A 20,118-nucleotide genomic window follows, 5' to 3' on the forward strand; every position below is an offset into this window, starting at 1 on the left:
TCAGCATGTTTCTATTATTCCTGTATTTCTCCAATGTGACATTTTGGTGGCAAGTTATATTAGATGCAGGGAATTTGTTACTATTACCAACACTATCATGACCATTTCATTCCTCTGACCTCCATAAACACCCTGCCTTTTCCTCCTCATCCTCAGACCCTACAGCCCGCCGCACAGCCAAAGCCGGCCCAGCTGCTCGCAACCGCTACGCCAGCCAGTGGACCCTAAACCGCCCGCACCCCCCTGTCTCCTCCCACACTCTCAGCACTGACTGGAGGCTGCCCACACCCAGAGTCGCAGGCTCTGTTGACAAGGAAAGTGACAGCTACAGCGTCAGCCCATCTCAGGACACAGGTAAGCACCACATCTGGATGAACTATAAAAGTATAACATTACCCGTCATCTCTAACAACAAATCAGTAAGACAACATCTCAATAATTCTGCCACTAACTCTTGACACTAATTCCTCCACTAACCCCCGGCCCGTGTCCAGACCGAGCGCGGAGCAGTATGGTGTCAACAGAGAGCGCCTCCTCCACCTACGAGGAGCTTGCCAGGGCCTACGAGCATGCCAAGATGGAGGAGCAGCTGCGCCACGCTAAATTCACCATCACCGAATGCTTCATCTCTGACACTTCTTCAGAGCAGATGACGGCAGGCACCAATGACTACACTGACAGCCTGACCTCCAGCACACCGTCCGAATCAGGCATCTGCCGCTTCACTGCTTCCCCGCCCAAGCCTCAGGACGTCAGCCGGGTCATGAACATGGCCGTGCCCAAAGCCCACAGACCGGGTGAGGCCACAGATCTGTTTCGGCCTGAACCCTGACGGCATGCTCTCCTTTTATTACAACTGGCCTCATTATGACGCTGACGACACTAATACCTAAACTTCAACTTCTTGTTTAATATTGATATGTAACCATTAACTAATGCCCACAGTTAATCCAGATGAACAGTTGCAAAATGTATTTAAGTTGATTGTCTCAGTTAAGTTAAAGTCTAGGGAACCATCAAATCTGAGTTACATAAAATAGGACTTTGCAAGATATTGAACAATTAATATTTCACACTGCTGACTAAATATTCATGAGAACTCAGTAAGATTCTTGCATATCTAAGGTACGAAACTGTGGCTGCTGTGTTGAAAACCAACATTATTTATCACGTAGTCACAAGCTCCTTTGCAAAGAAATCTACTACAGAGATGCTAACAGCTCTAAATGACATGCTGGCTCCAGAATTTAGCTACAGCATCTAACAGTACCCACTCTCAGTGAGGCAGATCCTAGACCTTTTGAGGAGATTACAAAAATGAAATCTGTTGCTATCTTTCTGTTCCGTCAGGGTTTTTTCTCACATAGACATTTTCATTCAAGCATCATGTAACATACACCGTCTAAAAAAGTTTGGAAGCAACTTTTCTGAATACCAATATTAGGAGATCTTGTTCATAATAATGCTCATTTGATATGTGCAAATATAAGATGCTCAAGTGTGCATGCTTAGACAGGAGGCTTGATAGGATGAACATAAAAACTGCTGTGCAATGATAAAATAGTAGTAGAAAATAGTCTAGTCTAATAGTTTTATAGTAGTACTATTGTCAGTCTAATGAAGTCAACGGTGCCAGAGCAAGGACACAGGGAGACAGCCTGCATGTCTGTGTCATGATACTGAATAAACTATTGATTTATTGCTTTGATAAGCTGACAAAGCTGTATTCTCATCCCATATAAAGGTGAGTAAAAAGATGGACTCTTTTGAGGACAGAGGTTTCTAAAACCAGTGGACTCAACTGCAGGTGGAATGTTGCTCACTAAACTTGATATTTATAATAAATAGAATAATAAAATAAGTTCAGGTGATGTTGAGAATGGATGCCTGTATGTGTTTTCTCTCATACCTAACGCTGATGTGTGTCTGTTGTCCTGCAGGGGGCGAGTTGGTTCACCTTCCTCCATACCTGCGCATGGACTTCCTGTTAAACCGAGGCATGTCCTGCTCGGGCTCATCCAGGGGGACAGCTAGTGGGGAGAGAGCGGCCATGGGCCAGGCCTGTCTGGAGCCCCAGAAGAGTCGCTCACTGAAGCGGCCCTCTCGCATGGCGCCCCCGACGCCCACAGAGGCCCCTCAGGCCAGCAGGGACCCAGTGGCCCAGTGGCAACCTGGCTCTGCAGCCACACTCCCACACAGAGAGGGCTCAGAGCTGGCCCAGGCCGCCAAGCTCAGCACCTCCCAGGAGTCCCTGCTGGACTCGCGAGGACATCTCAAACAGAGCAGCAACCCCTACGCAAAGTCCTACACGCTGGTATAACAGCGGGGGCACCTAGGGCGGGACTAGAACTCACTCTAACACTGGACTTAACACTCAAGTGCAGTAAACTGACTTTCACCACGCAGTTCTGTATATATGTCCCCCCCTCCAAGGGCGGGGTCACTTTTACTAATCTCCTTTTATTTATTTTAGAGCTTTCTTTTATCTCTTGTTTGTATTTTTATTTTATTATTTTTTTTTCTTTGTTTCACTTGAGAAAAAATTCACTCATCGGAAACGACTCCAGCCGGAGCTTTGCCAAACTAATTGAGTAACGAGGGAGCATTATTTATTCTTGATTATTGTTAATTCTTTATAATTAATCAGTGATTATTAATTGTTAGTTGTCAGCTATTAATGATCATTAATTATTGATTACCAAATGATCTATTATCACCATTACTACAATGTTTTCATAAGAACCCGGACATCTTTTTGTTTTTCTGGAGTGGAAGATGACCATTTGGAGTCATTTTTTTCCTATGGAATATCCTTCTGAAACACTGAATGAAACTTGGGAGAAATCTTGGAATGAAAGCAATTGACACCAGTCCAAACTTTTCAGCTGCTCTCAAATTGTTACTTTTTTTGAAGAAAAAAAAAATCTATTTCCTATGGATGCATGGGGACTGACCAATTAAAAGACAATGAGGATTACGATCGTGGCTGGACAGCCCAGTCGAGCATTTTGTCACACTATGAAATGATCCAATGTGAAGATTTATTATTCTTATTACTATAAATATATATATAAAAAGAGAAATCACTTTTATTTGTGGATATTACAGGGAAGAATTGATTTGGTTAATAAAGTCCTTAGTCATGTTTGCACATATCTCGTTTTAATTAGGAAATGGAGTCTCTGTTGATCTTTCTCTGTGTCCCATTCTCTGATGGTGCAATATGAAAAAAGATATGAAAAGTATATGAAAACTATTGCTCTATACTGTACTGTAATGATGAAAAATAACTATGTTGTGAGTATACTTACAGGGCCGGACACTCTCCAGCTATGTATTCAGGTGTAGTTTACCACTGCTTGTTTGCCAGGGTGGTAAATGATGTTAGCTAGAATAGGGAGGGTTTAGAGAACTAATGGTTTGCACTTCACAACACCCCGACTCAAGTGTCTCCAGATAGATCCCCCTACTCTCAGTGCACTAGGTAGAGTCTTCAGGGCTCTCACTCTCCTCAGTAGATTTACTGTTGCTGCATTGCAGCGATGCTCCTCTACAGGGAAAAAAAAACGTGAGACAATCCAGCAGAATCCCCCCTTCAAACCAAACCTATAATGTCTATGGGAAATATCTAAAAAAAAAATGTGGATATACGTAAGAAGCTGTTTTTTGTTCCTGTCTACCCTGGCCCATTTCTGTTCTTTCTGTTTCTTTGAGTTAGCCTGAAGGGAGAAGAGTTTGATCCAAAATGCTGTGAGGTCATTATGTCAGTTTCTATGATTAGTTTCTATGATTAACTGTCTTCATTATGATTATACATTTTAACAAAAAAAAATGTCACTTTTTATTTTTAACATGAGTGTTCACCGTGGTGGCACTGGAATAAAGAGAAACTAACACAAAGTTCAAATTTGATTAATAAAATGGCTGTTCCCCAAAGTGTCCTCCACGGGTTTGACATGAGTGACTGATGGTGGTGTGGAGAAGAAGCAGACGCATGGAGGCTCCACTCTCCGGCTGTTTGGGATGCCAATCTGAGCAGGAAACCCCTAATACCGCCTTATTTTCATCATGACAGCAGTAAGACTTCCTGTCCGTAATGTCTCAGCAATGAGGTTTAAATGTTGGCCAGTCAGATCATCTTCTGTGTGATTCTGTAGGGCCCGTGCCTGCAGGTGGCAGTGTTGTAAAGAGTTATGTTGCTCACAGATCCATCCTCTTTCTTTCTTTCATCCCAAATCGCTCAAACCTTTTAGGAACACTTCATGGAGATGCAGTTTGAGCCATTTTGTTGTTTGGAAGTGTGTATTTTTTCACCTACTTCCGAGGTTCATGGAGAAGGGGAAAGTCATTAAGATTTTATATATATATATATATATTCACCTCTAACAAGTATATTCCAGCAGCAAATGGTAGAAAGTACCCAGATCACAGGAAAACATTCTTTTAAGAGATTGATTACAACACAGCCTCAAAAAACTAGAATGCAGTCTAACTGGAGATGTTGTATTGATATGGGGTGTAGCCATAAACCGAATCTGTGTCCCGAATCCATACTACACACTAATCCTAAGCAATTTGCAGTATGTAGTGTAGTGCATTGTAAATCTAATTACATGGTGCAAATATTGCATCATTTCCTATTATAAAAGTATGTTGATTTCTTGCATACTAACTGCAAAAACAGTATACTGTAAAGATGTGTAGAAGAAGTGTATAGTGTGTACAAGTCAGTATGCCTGTATTTGTGTTATGGAACTGAGATACAGCTATAGACATGCTCCAGGTCTACCTGCTAGTTGGTAAGCTGACATCATAAATCCACAAACCCATGACCCCTGCTACTGACAGCACTTGGCCACTGCCATGTATAGCTTATCTGTCAAAAGGCATTCTGGTAAATGTAGGCAATAACAGGCAGGATGAAGTTACAACCATGAATTCAAATTCAGACTGCTGAACATTATAGGTTGATTAAAGGTCCAAAGGTATAGAGCCTTGTGCTTTTACAGCCACCGTATTTTCTCTGAAAGGTATTCAGTTGGTTGCAATCTGCAACTTCATCGTTAGATGCCACTGAATCCTACACACTGGTCCTTTAAATCAGTTTAATTGAGTCTGAGGGGAAATCTCTAATAATGTCTGTTAAAATGTAAAATGTCATGACTTCTAGAAATGATAGCATTAGACTATAAATATCCATTTTAAATCTTATCGTAGGTGTAAATTGTACAGTTCATCATTTTGAGTGTTCCTTCCTAAACTGGTTTAGTAATTGAAGACTTTCCAACCTGCCACTCTGAAGCTTCTGCCTGAGCCTCACATGTCTTGCCTGCTAAATTGCTTCCATGGTCTTACATCACAAGACAGGGGGTGCAGCAGGAGGGCGTATTACTCAGCATGAGAACTATATCTGCCACCACCTCTGAAGTCCACAACAAATTAAGCGTGGTAAGAGAGATTTACTTGCTGCCACACTCTGCGGTTAATAACTGCTGTCATAAATAAGGTTCAGGAGACCTGAATTCTTCCCTCTGATCAGCCTGAGAAATATGAAGCTGTTGCTGGCAGCGCTGGGGAGAACCATTCCAAACATGTTAAGTGATAAGGAACTGGAGCAATGTACCTTCCTGAACAGTTTGCAGCTGACAGTCGACATTGTTTGTTTCATTCGTTGAATTCAAGGATTTTTTTTTTCTTCTTAAAATCCAGTTATTGGGCCTGGACAGAAAAACTTCAGTGACTTCTTCTAGATTTTATCTAAGAAAATAGCACACTCATTTGTCAGTCCACAGACTTTATCAAATGTTATTGAACATGTATTCATTAACTGATGTATAGTTTTAGAGAAATACCTGCACACTGCAGTCTCATTTCCATTTTATATTCTGTATTTCTTCTTGTGAGCAGCTTGTGAGAGTTTTTATCTGAATATGGTCTGTGTTTATCAACAGTTGATGATGAAACAGGATATGTCATCACTTCCTGTTGAGAGAAAAGTAAATGTGAGGTCAATTGTCTAATAGAACAAAAGTGCAAGGGACAAGAAACCACTGAATTTGTCAAAAAAAAGAAGCCTATTACGATTGTTAAAAATAATAAAAAAAAACAGGAACAGGAAATAATCTGCTCATTCATCCAGATCAGACGTTTTACACAAACCTCCTGCAGTTAATGCATTCATTATTGTGGTTCAATGTATAGTTTATCACTTGAAAATCTGAGACTTGAAAGGTGGTGGCTAAAAGGGTCACATAGTCACAAGCTACTTTGCATAGAAATCTATCTAGATCCAGAAGACAATAAGCCCACGTGGTTGTTGTAAAAAGGATTGTATGAATTTGTAAAGAAGATTCACAAGTTGTCTCTCTGAATGACAGCATTACCAAATGTCATAGTAGCCTAAACTGAACTACACATGTACGGGGCTATACCCGTATAAGGACTTCCTGCAGGCATTTTAATGCAGAATTTTTTCTCAGATCAATCAGGATGAGTTAATGTGCAGTATATATGCAGTCTGCTGTAAAAGGGCATGAAAACCCATCAGTACATCAGGGTCTTGTAATTGTGCTGACTAGAGTATGTGACGATCTAGTGCAGCAGTGAGTGAGTTTGTTGCAATGTCAAGGTCATATCAGTTAAAGATCCAAAATGCTTATTCAGCATTTTGTTGGACAGTTTGTTTATTGTTTTTAAAAGGTTGTAACGGATCGTAATATAGTTAATCCAATATAATCTACTGCACATGCTGCACACACTCTGGCAGTCATTCCCAACCTTTTTCCTTCAGGGACCCCCTTTCTATCATTGAGTAAACTGACAACCCCTGAATAAGTGACATATTTTATGAATATTTCACATTATATTCAAAACTGTAAAATGAACCCAAACAGTGAACTCAGTAACTGCAGGATGTTTGTGTTGTGTGATTTAGATGAATATTGAGCAGATTATTTCCTGTCTCGAAAACTTTTTATACAATTCTCTGTCTGTATTATTATTAACAATCATACAGACTTAATAGGCTTATTTTTTGACAAATTCACTGTTTTCTTGTCCCTGACGCTTGGCAATTGTTCTATTAGATAATCTACTTTACATTTACTTTTCTGTATATTTTAATGTTTTCTTACAGCCCTGAAAATCAAGAGGGCCTTGTGACCCATGAATCTTTGGGAACCCCCAGGTGGGGAACCACTTGTATACAGTACAGTGCAGCTGCTTACCAGAACAATTTGGAATGATACAAACTAAATCAACACTTCTTTCCAACGTCTTTATTTCTTTGTATACGTATATGAATGTGTGTGTGTGTGTGTGTGTGTGTGTGTGTGTGTGTGTGTGTGTGTGTGTGTGTGTGTGTGTGTGTGTGTGTGTGTGCAGGCTTGCATGCATAATTGCGTGTGCTTGTACAGTATACATGTGTGAGCCAACTGAACAATGACATTTAAATCACGTTAAGGAAAGAAACACAAATCACAAGCACAACATCTACAGTCAAAGACACACAGCTCAGAGAGGTTCATCTCAGCGGATGCAAAGACACGATGGAGGGGAGACCTCCGACTTCGAAATACAAATTAGACATTGATTTGATTTTAAAAGCAACAGTCGTATGGCGTGATAGCGCTGGCAGCTGTATGGGATCATTTTACCCAGCCAGAGGGAAATGCCATTACCAGACCTCCAGCAGAGCTGAAACATCTTTTGATTATGACGCCTTGCAAAGACTGTCAATGAAATCATGACCCACGTTTAAGTGTCAATCACAGCAATGCATGTGGCTTTATATTCCCCCTGAATTAAAGATAATTGTTGTTTGACAATTTATGAGACTTATTTTAGTTTTCTGTTAACATGGGTATATTACACTGAGTGTGACATAAAAAAAACTACTCAAACTTTAAGCTCTACTGCGGCTACACTGTCATTGAAGTAAAAAACAGAAATAGCAAAATTACAGAAAAGATTTAAATACATACACCCAGAATTTGATCAAGTATCATTTTTGTATATAATAGTTAATAATTACACACACACACTTTCACAAAGATACTATTTAGCCCCAGACCACCCCACCCCCCGACCCCCACCTTCAGGAATCCCACCCCTACCCTTCCTTTTCAGTTCATGACGGTGCAGTTTGATTGACATGCAAGACTGGGCCCACATCGAGTGGCGACGCAGCTGACAGTGCTCCGCTCTAAGACTTCACATCCTGCTTCTTTTTCTGGAATTTCCTGAACTGCGACTGGATGGCCACGGCGGCCTTCTCAGTCTCCGGGTTCTCCATGTCGATGTCAAAGTCTTCTGGGAGGTTATCCTTCTTCTCATCTGGGGAGAGGAGAGGAGAGGGGTGGTGGTGAGAAAATGGTGGGACATTCATAAACTGCTTGTTAAAACTTTGTCTTTTAAAATAATTAAAAGTCTTACCTTTGTGATGCCTTTATTACTGCCCCCTGAGGTTGGAGGGTGGAAAACACCCACTCAGCTGTGGTTCTCAACAACATCAGTGGGTGTATTCCATCCTCCGGGCCTCATGGGGAAGCAATGAGCTCATTACAGTCTGGCGCACCACAATAAAGTGCTGCTGAGTTCTAAAACCCACAAATGAGTTAACATTTCGGTTCCCTCGCCTCAAAGTCAGTGGGTTTTTGGTTACATGTCTGAAATATCGTCTGTGGTTAACGCAAGCTTAAGTCAGTAAATACTCCACCTGTGAATATTTAAGCTTTTATGTTGCATTTGCTAACAAGTGGCTAAACGAGACCACAGAGGTTGTCGCCATTAAATGTTCACACCGAACAGTTTAGTGGTCTAACGTTAGGTTCATCCTCCAGGTGATGGCATTCATGCTTCACAAATAATAAAAGTGGTGTTCATTTGTGAAGATTATCTCGCTGAACAACACATGTAAGTATCATAAGCCTTTGTTCGCCAAAGAGCTTATTTTCTGAGAAAATCTAAAATCTAATGGAAAAATCCCATTGGCTTTTTGTCGAAGGAACCAGGCGATGCTAACTTCCGGGTTGGACTACAAAAATACATCAATGTAGCATCTCAAGGGCCGCCCAACAGCCACAGGGGGCACTAACAAGCACATTAGATACTTTCTTGGACAAGCGAAGGTGACATTTGTGCTTTATCAGAAGAGTTTTCAAAAATAAATAAAGTGAGATTTTCTGTGTAAACCATCCAGGTCTCCCAACAACATTGTTATCCTCTGTCGATATCGTTATCCTTGTGGTGTGGACTATACCATCCACTCGAGTTGGAATGATTGTTAAAAAGCTGTATTTATAGTAGGGCTGTCCCCTAAAAGTTGAGTAATCTGTTAGTCCATGATAAGAGTCATAGTCGACACACTTTTCATTAGTCAGATATTCGCAGTCAAACAGGAGCTGTGCCTTGTCACCCGGACTGTTGCAGCATGGACCTTTTCTCTGGTAACACAGTGCTGCTGCATGTGCTAACTGCTAATGAGCCGCTGCCACTAGTTCAGGGGTCCTATCAGAGGGGGAGGTTTGTGGAGGAGGGAGAGGAGGAAAGGCATGAGGGAGAGGAGCGAGTTTGTAGCAAGTTAATTTAAGTAACTGTTAGCGTTATAAGTGTGTTGAAATAAATGAACTAAATATTCAGTCTCCTTGCTGCTTGTTCTGACACAGTGAGAGTTATTACTGCTTTTTCCATTATCATTTAACAGGCGGCTGTTAAAATAGATATATTTAAATAATTCAATAAATATCATAAACGTTTGACGACCAGTCAACTAATGGCTTTATCTAACGACTGCTAGTTGACTAGGGAAATCTTTAGTCTGGGACAGCCCTAATTTATAGTTATTATTATAGTTCACTCATGCTTGGTGTGGACAGCCCTTTAGACTGTTCTATATTTCTTCCTTCATTTGTATCCTTGTCAGGGTGGAAATGCCTCTATAATGGATTTCAGACAATTATTTGACACAAAAACTCAGGTGCCCTCTGAGAAAGGGTAAACTCTGTGAAGGGAAGCCTGTAAAATAACAATTTTACATAAACATAGCAGAACAAATAAATGGAACCATAAAACGTGCAAAGAAAATAAAAAATTCATTGCAGGTTTTACAGGCAGTTTTTTTCTGTTGTAGTGTTAAAGGAGTGACCTCATTCATGTCAGATGTAAATGTCATTACAGATGTCTGACATTCAATAAAAGGACAGCACAGAAGCTCACATATCGACAAACGAGGCTAACGAGGCGACTGCTCTCTATCTGACAGAGAGGACGTGGGTCTTTTATGACCAAAGAGTCAAACTTCTTTATTTAAAACACATACTGTTCAACATCCCCTTTAATCCTCCTGTGTGAAGAGAATGAGACATGCCTTGTTGAAAGAAAAAGAAACTCTGCTTATTTAAAGGTTCATCATCATTCTCCGTGCATCCAAATGGTGAGTGCATAATCAAGACTGACATCAAGTCAGCGCTGACTGCTCACATGTGTGTGACTAAAACAAGTGAAAAGGTTTTATGGGATGTGACACAGTCTGTTGTTAGTTGTCATGCAGTAAGATGCTCCGTGCATGGTTGTGCTGACCTGCTGTGCGAGGTGTGGGCTCTAGCATAAAGGGAACCTTTTCCAAATAGCCTACTTACGTTTAGCTGGAATCTTTTGTTGACCTTGAAGCCCTTGGATGACATACGTGACAATGAAAACAACATTCATATTTCATGATTGCAGAAGCCACTCAACCTCTCCGTCAGTCTCTCTCGCACACACACAGCTTCCTCCTCTCAAATCACACCTGCTCCACAGGGTCGATGCCCTTTACACCACAGAGGGCGTAAGACTAGACATGTCACAGTTTCACTAATATGTTCCTTTGCTACATTAATGAATCAAATTGCCACAAAGGATGATGGGATTATTTTCTTAAGAGGTTTGTGAAAGGTCACGTTCAAATTGGTTCCTGTGAGATTTAAAGGAACCTGAGAGTATACGGACAATGATTGATGAAAGCCCAGTCGAAAGAATACTGAGCAACGAAACTTCAAAAAGGTGACCTGTGAAGCCAAGCAATGACTGGAAACTGAACCACAAGTTAGACACCAATATATTCACAAACAATGGAAAAGGAACACATTTATTCTCTCAAGCTGTGAGGTACTGTGTCTATAGGAAAAGGGTAAATTATTGATTTCCATACTGACATGATGCCCTTTCAGTCAATCCCAACAGGTCGGCCTTATTCAGTATCACAAGTCATTGTTAGCTTGTGAGCTGGCTGGCGGATAGCACATCCAGTCAGCATTGAAAAAAAATCTTTCTATTGAAAGACTTGTGAAGAGCTTCTTTATAATTATCATGTACTGAATATATTATAGATGTTATATATGGGATCAATAAAATCCTTACCAGTTACCAATACAGAGACAAATACAGACAGGTGACAAATTAAAGGAAAAACCTGAATAAATGAGTGGAGAATCATGAAACATGCAGATACTTTTATACATGACACGAGGGGCCAACCAAAATTATGTGATGAACACCTATGGAAGAATGGAGAGGGTTGCAGAGACTGGGAGCTTTGTGTTGGTTTTTCCTTTAAATTGTCACCCATCTGTAGGGAATTGGGAAATAAGGGGGTAACAACTTTGTGTTTAAGTGGTACTTTAAATGACACTGTAAATATGTTTCACATTGCTGAGTACCTATTAAATAATTATTTACAGGGTACAGTAATATTGTTACTGGACAACAAAGCAGGATAACTGGGGTAACGGTTGATATAGTGCAATGAAACTAGTTGGTATCATTTATTGTTGTTTTTTTTACAATCATTATTTAATAAGAAGTCACACAGTGTACAGAATTAATCCTGCCAGGGAACAAACGTTAGGCTTCTTCTGGGTTCTGGGTTTTTATGTGTAATTTGTGTGATTTATTTCTGGGTCCCTCCAAAACACAAATGTAGGTACCCAATGTTTCACTGGTACAGCAAATATTTATACTAAATATATTTATTAGCTTCAATTGAAGGCACTGCTGTTCAGACTGCCATCTACAGAGGAAACCTTGGACTCATGTAGAAGCTGGACAACCTTCTTTTCTTAGCAAGAAAACGCATTCTGTTTAATTAGATTGAAGAAAACCTCCTTCTGTAGCACGAGATTGGAAAGGCCCTGTGCCAAAATAAAAGGAAATGACGACAGCTTTATGTATCTATGATAGCCTCTGATAAATGTCATGCCCAGTGAGCTTAATGACCAAATCCTGGACTGGAGGGATGCTGACATTTCTGTGTAATTCATATTAAGTGGATTAGCCTGTACATAATAGTAATTTAGGAGTTAATGTGTAAATGGGGTTAAAATGTGTCCTTTTTATGATCTTGACGGTAAAATGGATACATCTTGTATCATCCACTTCTTTCCCCCTCTGTCATCGTCCTATGATGATTGATATTTTGATGTGTTGAGCATTGTTTAATTAAATATAATATAATGAATATAATAATTTTAAAAAGTACCTTTCTTGAACTGTACATTTATTAGAGTGAATTAGACTTCAGTAACTCCCAAACCAAAAACAACGAAAAGATGGAAAAAGTGTGAAAATGGGCAAAAGTCAAGTAAATGCAATTCATGCCTCTATCAAATTCAATTAAGGTGCCTAAAATCCCTCTCCGATCACTGGCGGGATGTTTCCCTCCGGACTGAGGCTGAGCTGCAGTACACTTCATCATCCCACAAGTTGGGACAGAAAACCGTTTCAGCGTGGGGTCTTAACAGTGTTATCAGCAGCCCCAGAGAGACAGGAGAGGTGACACATGGTCTCCAGGTACGTAGGGCTGCTAGGGGGCTGGATATAGAGCCATTTAGCAGTGCGAATGGGCTGCTATTAACCTGCTGCATCCATTGTGTTAGGAGAGGGTTGACTTCAAGGAGTGGAGGAGATTACATTCAGCGAATCCTCAGTGTATTGTATCATATGCTGCCATGAAACCTAATTTTGAAAATGTGCAGACTGCAGAAAGCACTTGTAAGATATGCAGTATCTGCTTGCATGGTTGAAACTATAAAAACCCAGTAACAACCTGCTAAATGTATATTCATGATGACATATCAGCTTGTTTCAAAGCTTAGTTTGCATGTGTTAATTCTGCAAACCAGAGAGGGAGTGTCAGACTGATTCACATTCGTCTCACTTGAGCTGAGGTCATGAAAAAAGCGCTTCACTGGTCTGAGGTTCATTAGGAAAAGGCCTTTGTTCTTGCATACTCTAATTCTGCCAGGACAACAGTTCTGCACTTAACACCATTTATGAATTTCAAAGGATTCTGCCAAGTACTGCAAGCCCAATTTTACCGTTTATAACTCAAGGGATTTGAATTACATTATTATGCCAACAATACCATGGCCCAGTTTGCAAAGTAGGTCTTCCTGTGAATTGCTACCATGGTAGAGGAAACCATTCTATTGCCACTGTGGAATGTTGTTTCTTATACAAAAGCAGAAAATAGGCATATTCAAATAAACTACTCTGTCAAATTCTCTCTGATCTTACTATGAAATACAGCAAATTCTGGGATTATACAAGGTTTTAAAAATTATAAGTGTGGTAAGTATACTATTTCAGCAAACTGAAAGTATTTTTCACTGGATAAGCCCCCTGACAGATGCATCATCTCATCACATTTAAACTACTAGGTGGTGCACACAAAAACCACTCTGAAACACAGAAAAAAAAAAAAAAAATAGTGCAAAAATATTACAAAACTGTTGTCATGACATTAATTCATAATTATAAATGTGTTTATAAGCATAAACATTTTAAGCAAGAGCAACCTAATTTAAAATAAGAAATAAATAATCCAAAAGATTTAATGTGAGACAGTAAATTTTTCCAATCAAAGAGAGCCTTAATGCAGAGTGCTTTTTTCCCAGTTTCTGTTGCAACAGACAAAGTGAGAGACTTCAAAATACACTAAGGCATTATGGCTCTAAACTACTTCAAATAAACTGGGAAATTAAAATGTATTTATTTAAACATTAATATGAAGTTAATTTTCTTCTGACATTTAAAGACTCCAAATTAAGAGCCTCATACATATGACAATGATGGGTATAAAACAGACATTTCAAAATAAATATACATAAACAATTGTAAATAACTTTCAATATAAAAGATTATTAGCATTAGCATTATTATTAGCTTTATGATATCAGCATAATCCAAAAAGTGGCAACAACTGGGTGAAAAGCCTTTTTCTAACATTAAAATAAACCACATTTGGACCTTTTAAAGAATTCCCAGACCATGGTCTACTCTTTTGATAGCAGCATCTTTGTGGAATTTGAAAGAAAGCTCAGAATCAATAATGATACCAAGGCACGTTATAGAATTTACTTAAAATCGACAATAAAGATCACTGCATGTAACTGAAAGTGTATTTGAGGATCTTTTGATTACTGTTTAGTGCCAAAACGTGCACATATGATACTGAATGAACGAGAGAATGAGACACTTTAATGTACACACAATTGTGTCATCTGCAAACAGATATCTTTCTCTGTGTGAACTAATACACGCATTGTAACTTTACACATCTTTTACTCTGATTGATTGTGATTGTGTCATATTATTGTTTGTAATTTTACTAAAATGACATGATAGTTTCTCAGCATGATGCTATTTTTTTTTTACTACTCCCGCCTAGATCAATGAGTACACACAGTGACTTTTCTAGAACTTCTACTTTAAACTACTTTTATTAAGCGGACGCCTATTTATAGTCACAAAAACAACACCTCTGGAGTATCAAAGAGTTTTACAGTGGTTCTTTAAGTGCAGTGTTTGGTTACAAGCAGTTTTTACACTGTCTTACTCTTCTTACAGAGATCAGAAATGAGACAAAATATAACACCAGGAATTTAACTGCCAGGTCATATTTACATCTATTACATCCTGCTATTTACATCCTCAATAAACTCAACCCAGACCTATATATGGTCGTCAAATACTGCCTTTTGGTTCAGTGGCCCTACAAAATCTGACACTGTAGGTATCCCCCTAGTGTAATTTTTGGATGTGTCTGCCATAAAGTCAAGAGATGTAGTATAAAGAGCAAGAAAGTCTATATATTGAGTTGTTGGGGTGGATGGATGGCTCATAATACAGGACTTTAACCCAAACAATTTTTTGTTTTAGTAACGTACCTAGGTTACATTTTATTCATGTACATCAGGTACGTAACTTATGATCTATTCCTAATTTTTGTACCAAAACCTAAACAGCTGACTGTTTTACATCATTAACTATGCAAGCTTTATTTTGAAAGCGTGTAAGCAGACATTGCACATTAATTATTGCTAACTTAACCGTGCAACCCTTCGCATCCATTAATGATGCTAGAGGGGTACATACAGTGTCATATTATAAAGCAAAGGGTCAATGACCAATGAACATAATGATAAACTATATGTTATTAGAATATAATTACAATCATAGGAACTGTAGAATTACAATTTTCTTTTGACATATACAGTACTAAGTACTAATATTACAAATAAACTGTTCATACTCCAATTAGCTGCATTCAAGAGGTTTTGTATTTTATTTTACTGAATTTGTCAAAAACTTTGAACACTCTTCTAACATGTGTCTAGGTGAGCTGTGAAAACAACTGATCTGTTGAACAATTTCAGTTATAATGTTTGTCAAACAATGATGATGATAACTGAAAATCATACTTTCCATTGTAACCAAAGAGCAAAACTAGCGATAGATTTGTTCCATTACTATATGCAGTAATATTCTGCATTATATTTCTGCATGGTTGTACTTTTCAGACTGAACATGATGGTTAGAAAATACCTTGGCCAGCAGATGGTTTGCTGTTTCCAGTCATTGCTCCAGATGCTTGTCTCTGCAAAGAAAGCAGAGAAAAACATGATCAGCATTTTTTTTTTCAGAAGAAATCAACATGTGAATACTAAAAATGTTCTTATTAGAGTTTATTTACCATTTATTTTACAAAATGCTAATTTTCAGTAAGTTAAGCATTTCAATTCCAAGATCTCTGTTGATAACAACACAAGATTTAACATGTTTGTTATATACAGAGAAAGCATGATAGGGAGTCATCCTCACATTAAAACCCAGTCACAGTGAACATGTTAGGACAGTCTCTGCTGTGTGAGAGGAGCTGGGATGAAATATGTTGATCTATAATCCATGTTTCTGCAGCAGAGGCACGCTCACTCTGCCTGCTCTCTAACAGCTCCCGACTGTTCTCCCCTGACAGACTGGTGCTGCTCTGCAACATTACGAGATGCACTCAGCTCTGAAAATAAAAGCTTCCAAATGCACCAGACACTACAGTGTGTGTGAGACAGTTTGCTGCAGTTGCATCATTCAGATCTTAAATTTGTTTGCTTGCAGAAAGATAATTTTGTATCACTCTGAGTCTGTGGATAATATTTTCCAATCATTCACTTAGCATGATCAAGATCAATGTGTTCAAATCGAGAACATAACTCATACAACTGAGCGTTGCACGTGTGATTTGATTTAGAGCATGTTGTATTTCATAGCAGAGACCATCTCTCCATCTTGCTAAACTCAACCTGAATTATTAATCCTGCGTTTTCAATGAATTTTAAAATACCTAAGTAGTTTTGACGTATGTGAGCCAAGCAGGAAGAAAGCAAAATAAAACTGGCAAAAGAAAGCCCACGTCTCCCTCCCGTGTCCCCATGTGCCATCACGAGAGCCAGTGGAAGAGAAACTTGTTTGGCAGCGTGGCCATCTGTTTTTCTGTTTACACGAAGAACTCAAAGTGAGTCAATGCCGCTGGGATTCCCAGCACCACGCTGACTCTCATCTGCTTGATTGTGCTCTGGTATTTGGCGGGGCAGGAGCCTATGCCACGCACCGTTGGCGCCATACATCACACCTCCACCCACCAGGACACAAAGCGAGCATTCAGTGGCAGCCAGAGCAGACGTCCGGGAGCAGAACAGCAATAATGTTTGAGTGATTGTCTCGGTGCAGTTGGAAGCTACAGTGCAATATCGAGAAATCAAGACAAATGTGCTACAAGCTGAAATCAATAACCAGCTGCAGGTCACAACTTTTTGATGTTGTTTTTTCTTATATTTTCCCCACATTTATTCTTTACTCTTCTCCATCTCAATCCTTTTTGGCTCTCTTGCTTTAGCTTCAGCTTCATACACTGAGCAGATGGGCTGTAGCTGTAGAGCCACCAACAGATAAGAGAGGAGCTAATCCAAGTTCAAAGACTCCTTCTATATTAGGTCACATTTCCGCTAGAAATGAGGGGACTAAAATCACACTAACAGGAGGTGTGGGTGCTATTTGTGTCTACGGTGGGCGGCTGTGTTGCAATAAAAGTATCCTGAGTACGATTATTTTTGTCTCTAATTGTAACAAAACGGTGGAGAAGGAACATTTGGTTTATTTATTCAGCATTCATGCAATAAAGCCAATAAAACACATTTGTGATTGATGCATCAGATTTATTAGTATTTGTCATCACATGACACTAAAGACAGGTGTAAGATAAAAATATGTTGAATTGCATTAGTAGATGAGATATGGACCAAATATAGCTAGAATACGTGGATGTTTGTAAATCTAATCTGTTCTAATCTCTGAGTTTCAGATTACAGGGAGGTCAGAGGTCAGAGGTCACTGACTAGACAGCAGCCCTGCAGCTGGCAGAGAGTCAGTGATGACACACTGATGCCTCAGACCTGTGTTTGTTACTTTTTAAAATTGTTTTTTGCCCAATCTTTCACAAAAGCCAAGATATGATTGGGGAGGTTGTAGAACATCTGCCTGGATACAGTCTGAGCTTGCATAACAGCTCCAGTCCTAATGTGCACGGGGATAATTCACCATGCATTAGCACGTCCTCTCCACACTCTTCCCTTTTATGCTAAATTTCCTCTCCAGTGGAAGTTCTATTGAATAAACACAGAGAACAGCAAGAAAAAAGGAACATTTGCATAAAAATTCATATGAGGATTTTCAGAAGCAATGAGTGAATTTCAAATGAGGTGTTTGTCATGGCCCATCTCAGTCTTTGCTCAGGCTTGGCACTGCTTGATTCCCATCACTTGCTCACTTCCAACAGTTGAGGAGATATTGTCGCTCTGTTTGCCAGCAGCATTTTAAACAAAAGACTCAAAACCTCAATAAGAATTCTGGATGGCAAAAGTGAAAACAGTAGTTGCAGTAGCAGGTGTAGCAGTGCTGACATTTGCTTTTTTAGTGTGATATAAAATCTAACAGACTGTAGGATATCAGCTGAGTCACGTTTCCTCATATCAAACACAGCACAGCCTCTGAACCTGAACAACAAACTGTCAGAAGCAAAAGCTTCACAATGTTTGTGTTTCTGTTCCTCCCTGGCAGGAAGGTTGTTAAAGAGAAATATTACAACTGTTCAGTCAGCTATATTTTCTGTATATTATGCAAAGAAATGTACAGTAATGCTTTAGTATAGTCTACATAGATGGTGTGTTTCTTCATACATCTGGTCCATGACTTTAGAAATAAAAGAAAATATCTCACTGTAAATAAATACACACATTGAAACTGTATTTTTCTTTCAAAGCAAGCTTATGTCACTATTGTAAGACCACAGTCTTCCTCATGCAAATAAAATGTTTTATTCATGAGCTATAATCAGAATCAGAAATACTTTAATAATCCCCGGGGGGAAATTACTATAATGCTAGCAAACATTTTTGGGATTATTGTGGTTTAAAATGGCTGATTTCACAGCAGATTATCTGAATCATTTTGATGCATGTTACAATGTCTCTTGGCATTTTTGGCAATTAAATTGAAAAAGTGAAAATTCCAAAAACAATTTTTGTGATAGAAAAAAATTGAAGGGAACTTATATAAAAAACCTATTGTTTGGCGTATTCCAAGTTACCTTACCAAACGGATTATGAGGGTAAATGTGAGACGTTCACTGCCCATTAGTTAGTCATGGTCAGGCCCCTTCATATCTTAAAGAGCTCATAGTACCCTATTACCCCACTAGAACACTATGTTCTCTGAATGCTGGGCTACTTGTGGTTCCTATAGTCTCTAAAAGTAGAACAGGAGCCAGAGCCTTCAGTTACCAAGCTCCTCTCCTGTGGAACCAGCTTCCAGTTGTGGTTCGGGAGTCAGACACCCTCACCACATTTAAGAGTAGGCTTAAGACGTTCCTCTTTGATAAAGCTTATAGTTAGGGCTGGATCAGGTGAGTCCTGAACCATCCCTTAGTTATGCTGCTATACGCCTAGACTATCGGGGGATTTCCCATGATGCACTGAGCTCCTCTCTTCCTCTCTCTCTCTCTCTTTCTGCACTCATTCATGTCCCATTAATGCATGTTACTAACTTCACTTCTTCCCCGGAGTTCTTGTGCTTTCTCGTCTCGCAGGTTCTCATGGATCCTGGTGGAGCCTCCTGCCATGGTCCTGCTTGACTGCCATCACTAATATCACTGAAATTATTGTTATTATTATTATTATTAATATTATTATTATTACTACAGTTACTATTATTACTATTGTCACTGCTCATTGTCCCCCATCGTTGCTGTTGTCATCGTCATCATCTACTACTACTACTATTAGTGTAGTTGTTGCTACTGTTGTTGCTATGCATCTCTCTCTCTCTCTCTCTCTCTCTCTCTCTCTCTCTCTCTCTCTCTCTGTCTCTCTCTGTCTCTCTAACCCCAACTGGTTGAGGCAGACGACCACCCACCTAGAGCCGAAGGATCTGTCCTAGGTTTCTGCCTCTTAACAGGCAGTTTTCCCTTGCCCTGTCGCCAAGTGCTTGCTCATGGTGGTACTGTTGGGTCCCTGTAAATGTTATAAGGCTCCATTTCGAAAGTGTCCTGAGATAACTTCTGTTATGAATTGGCGCTATACAAATAAAAGTGAATTGAATTGAATAGTCTGCATGGTCTGCAAGCATGGGAAACTACAATGATTGGTCAAAGGTTGTGGTGATTGGACAAACAAAACTGACAATTCTTGCAGAATTTGCAAGGATTGGTTGAATTTGCATTAATTGCAACTTCCTGGAGGGACTGACTAGATA

At 39.4% G+C, this 20,118-nt stretch overlaps 2 protein-coding genes across 5 annotated transcripts in view; one reads left to right on the forward strand and one right to left on the reverse strand.

The window, feature by feature from the left end:
* Window positions 1–3,936, forward strand: part of dscama (Down syndrome cell adhesion molecule a) — a 93,449-nt gene extending 89,513 nt beyond the window's left edge. For 2 of the 3 annotated variants that reach the window (XM_051401281.1, XM_051401283.1), the window contains exons 31-33: window positions 157–354; window positions 495–797; window positions 1,941–3,936. In XM_051401281.1, coding sequence (XP_051257241.1) covers window positions 157–354; window positions 495–797; window positions 1,941–2,320 — 881 coding nt within the window. In that variant the 3' untranslated portion in view covers window positions 2,321–3,936. The remainder of the gene's footprint in view (window positions 1–156; window positions 355–494; window positions 798–1,940) is intronic. The other variant, XM_051401284.1, reaches the window with a different exon arrangement.
* Window positions 3,937–7,262: 3,326 nt separating this feature from the next.
* Window positions 7,263–20,118, reverse strand: part of pcp4a (Purkinje cell protein 4a) — a 29,996-nt gene continuing 17,140 nt past the window's right edge. Inside the window, exons 2-4 of one of the 2 annotated variants that reach the window (XM_051401316.1) lie at window positions 15,862–15,913; window positions 10,638–10,670; window positions 7,263–8,334 (exon numbers count right to left, since the gene is read on the reverse strand). In XM_051401316.1, coding sequence (XP_051257276.1) covers window positions 8,204–8,334; window positions 10,638–10,670; window positions 15,862–15,913 — 216 coding nt within the window. In that variant the 3' untranslated portion in view covers window positions 7,263–8,203. The remainder of the gene's footprint in view (window positions 8,335–10,637; window positions 10,671–15,861; window positions 15,914–20,118) is intronic. The other variant, XM_051401317.1, reaches the window with a different exon arrangement.

This window comes from Dicentrarchus labrax, unplaced genomic scaffold, assembly GCF_905237075.1.
Source record: "Dicentrarchus labrax unplaced genomic scaffold, dlabrax2021, whole genome shotgun sequence".
Lineage (NCBI taxonomy): Eukaryota > Metazoa > Chordata > Actinopteri > Moronidae > Dicentrarchus > Dicentrarchus labrax.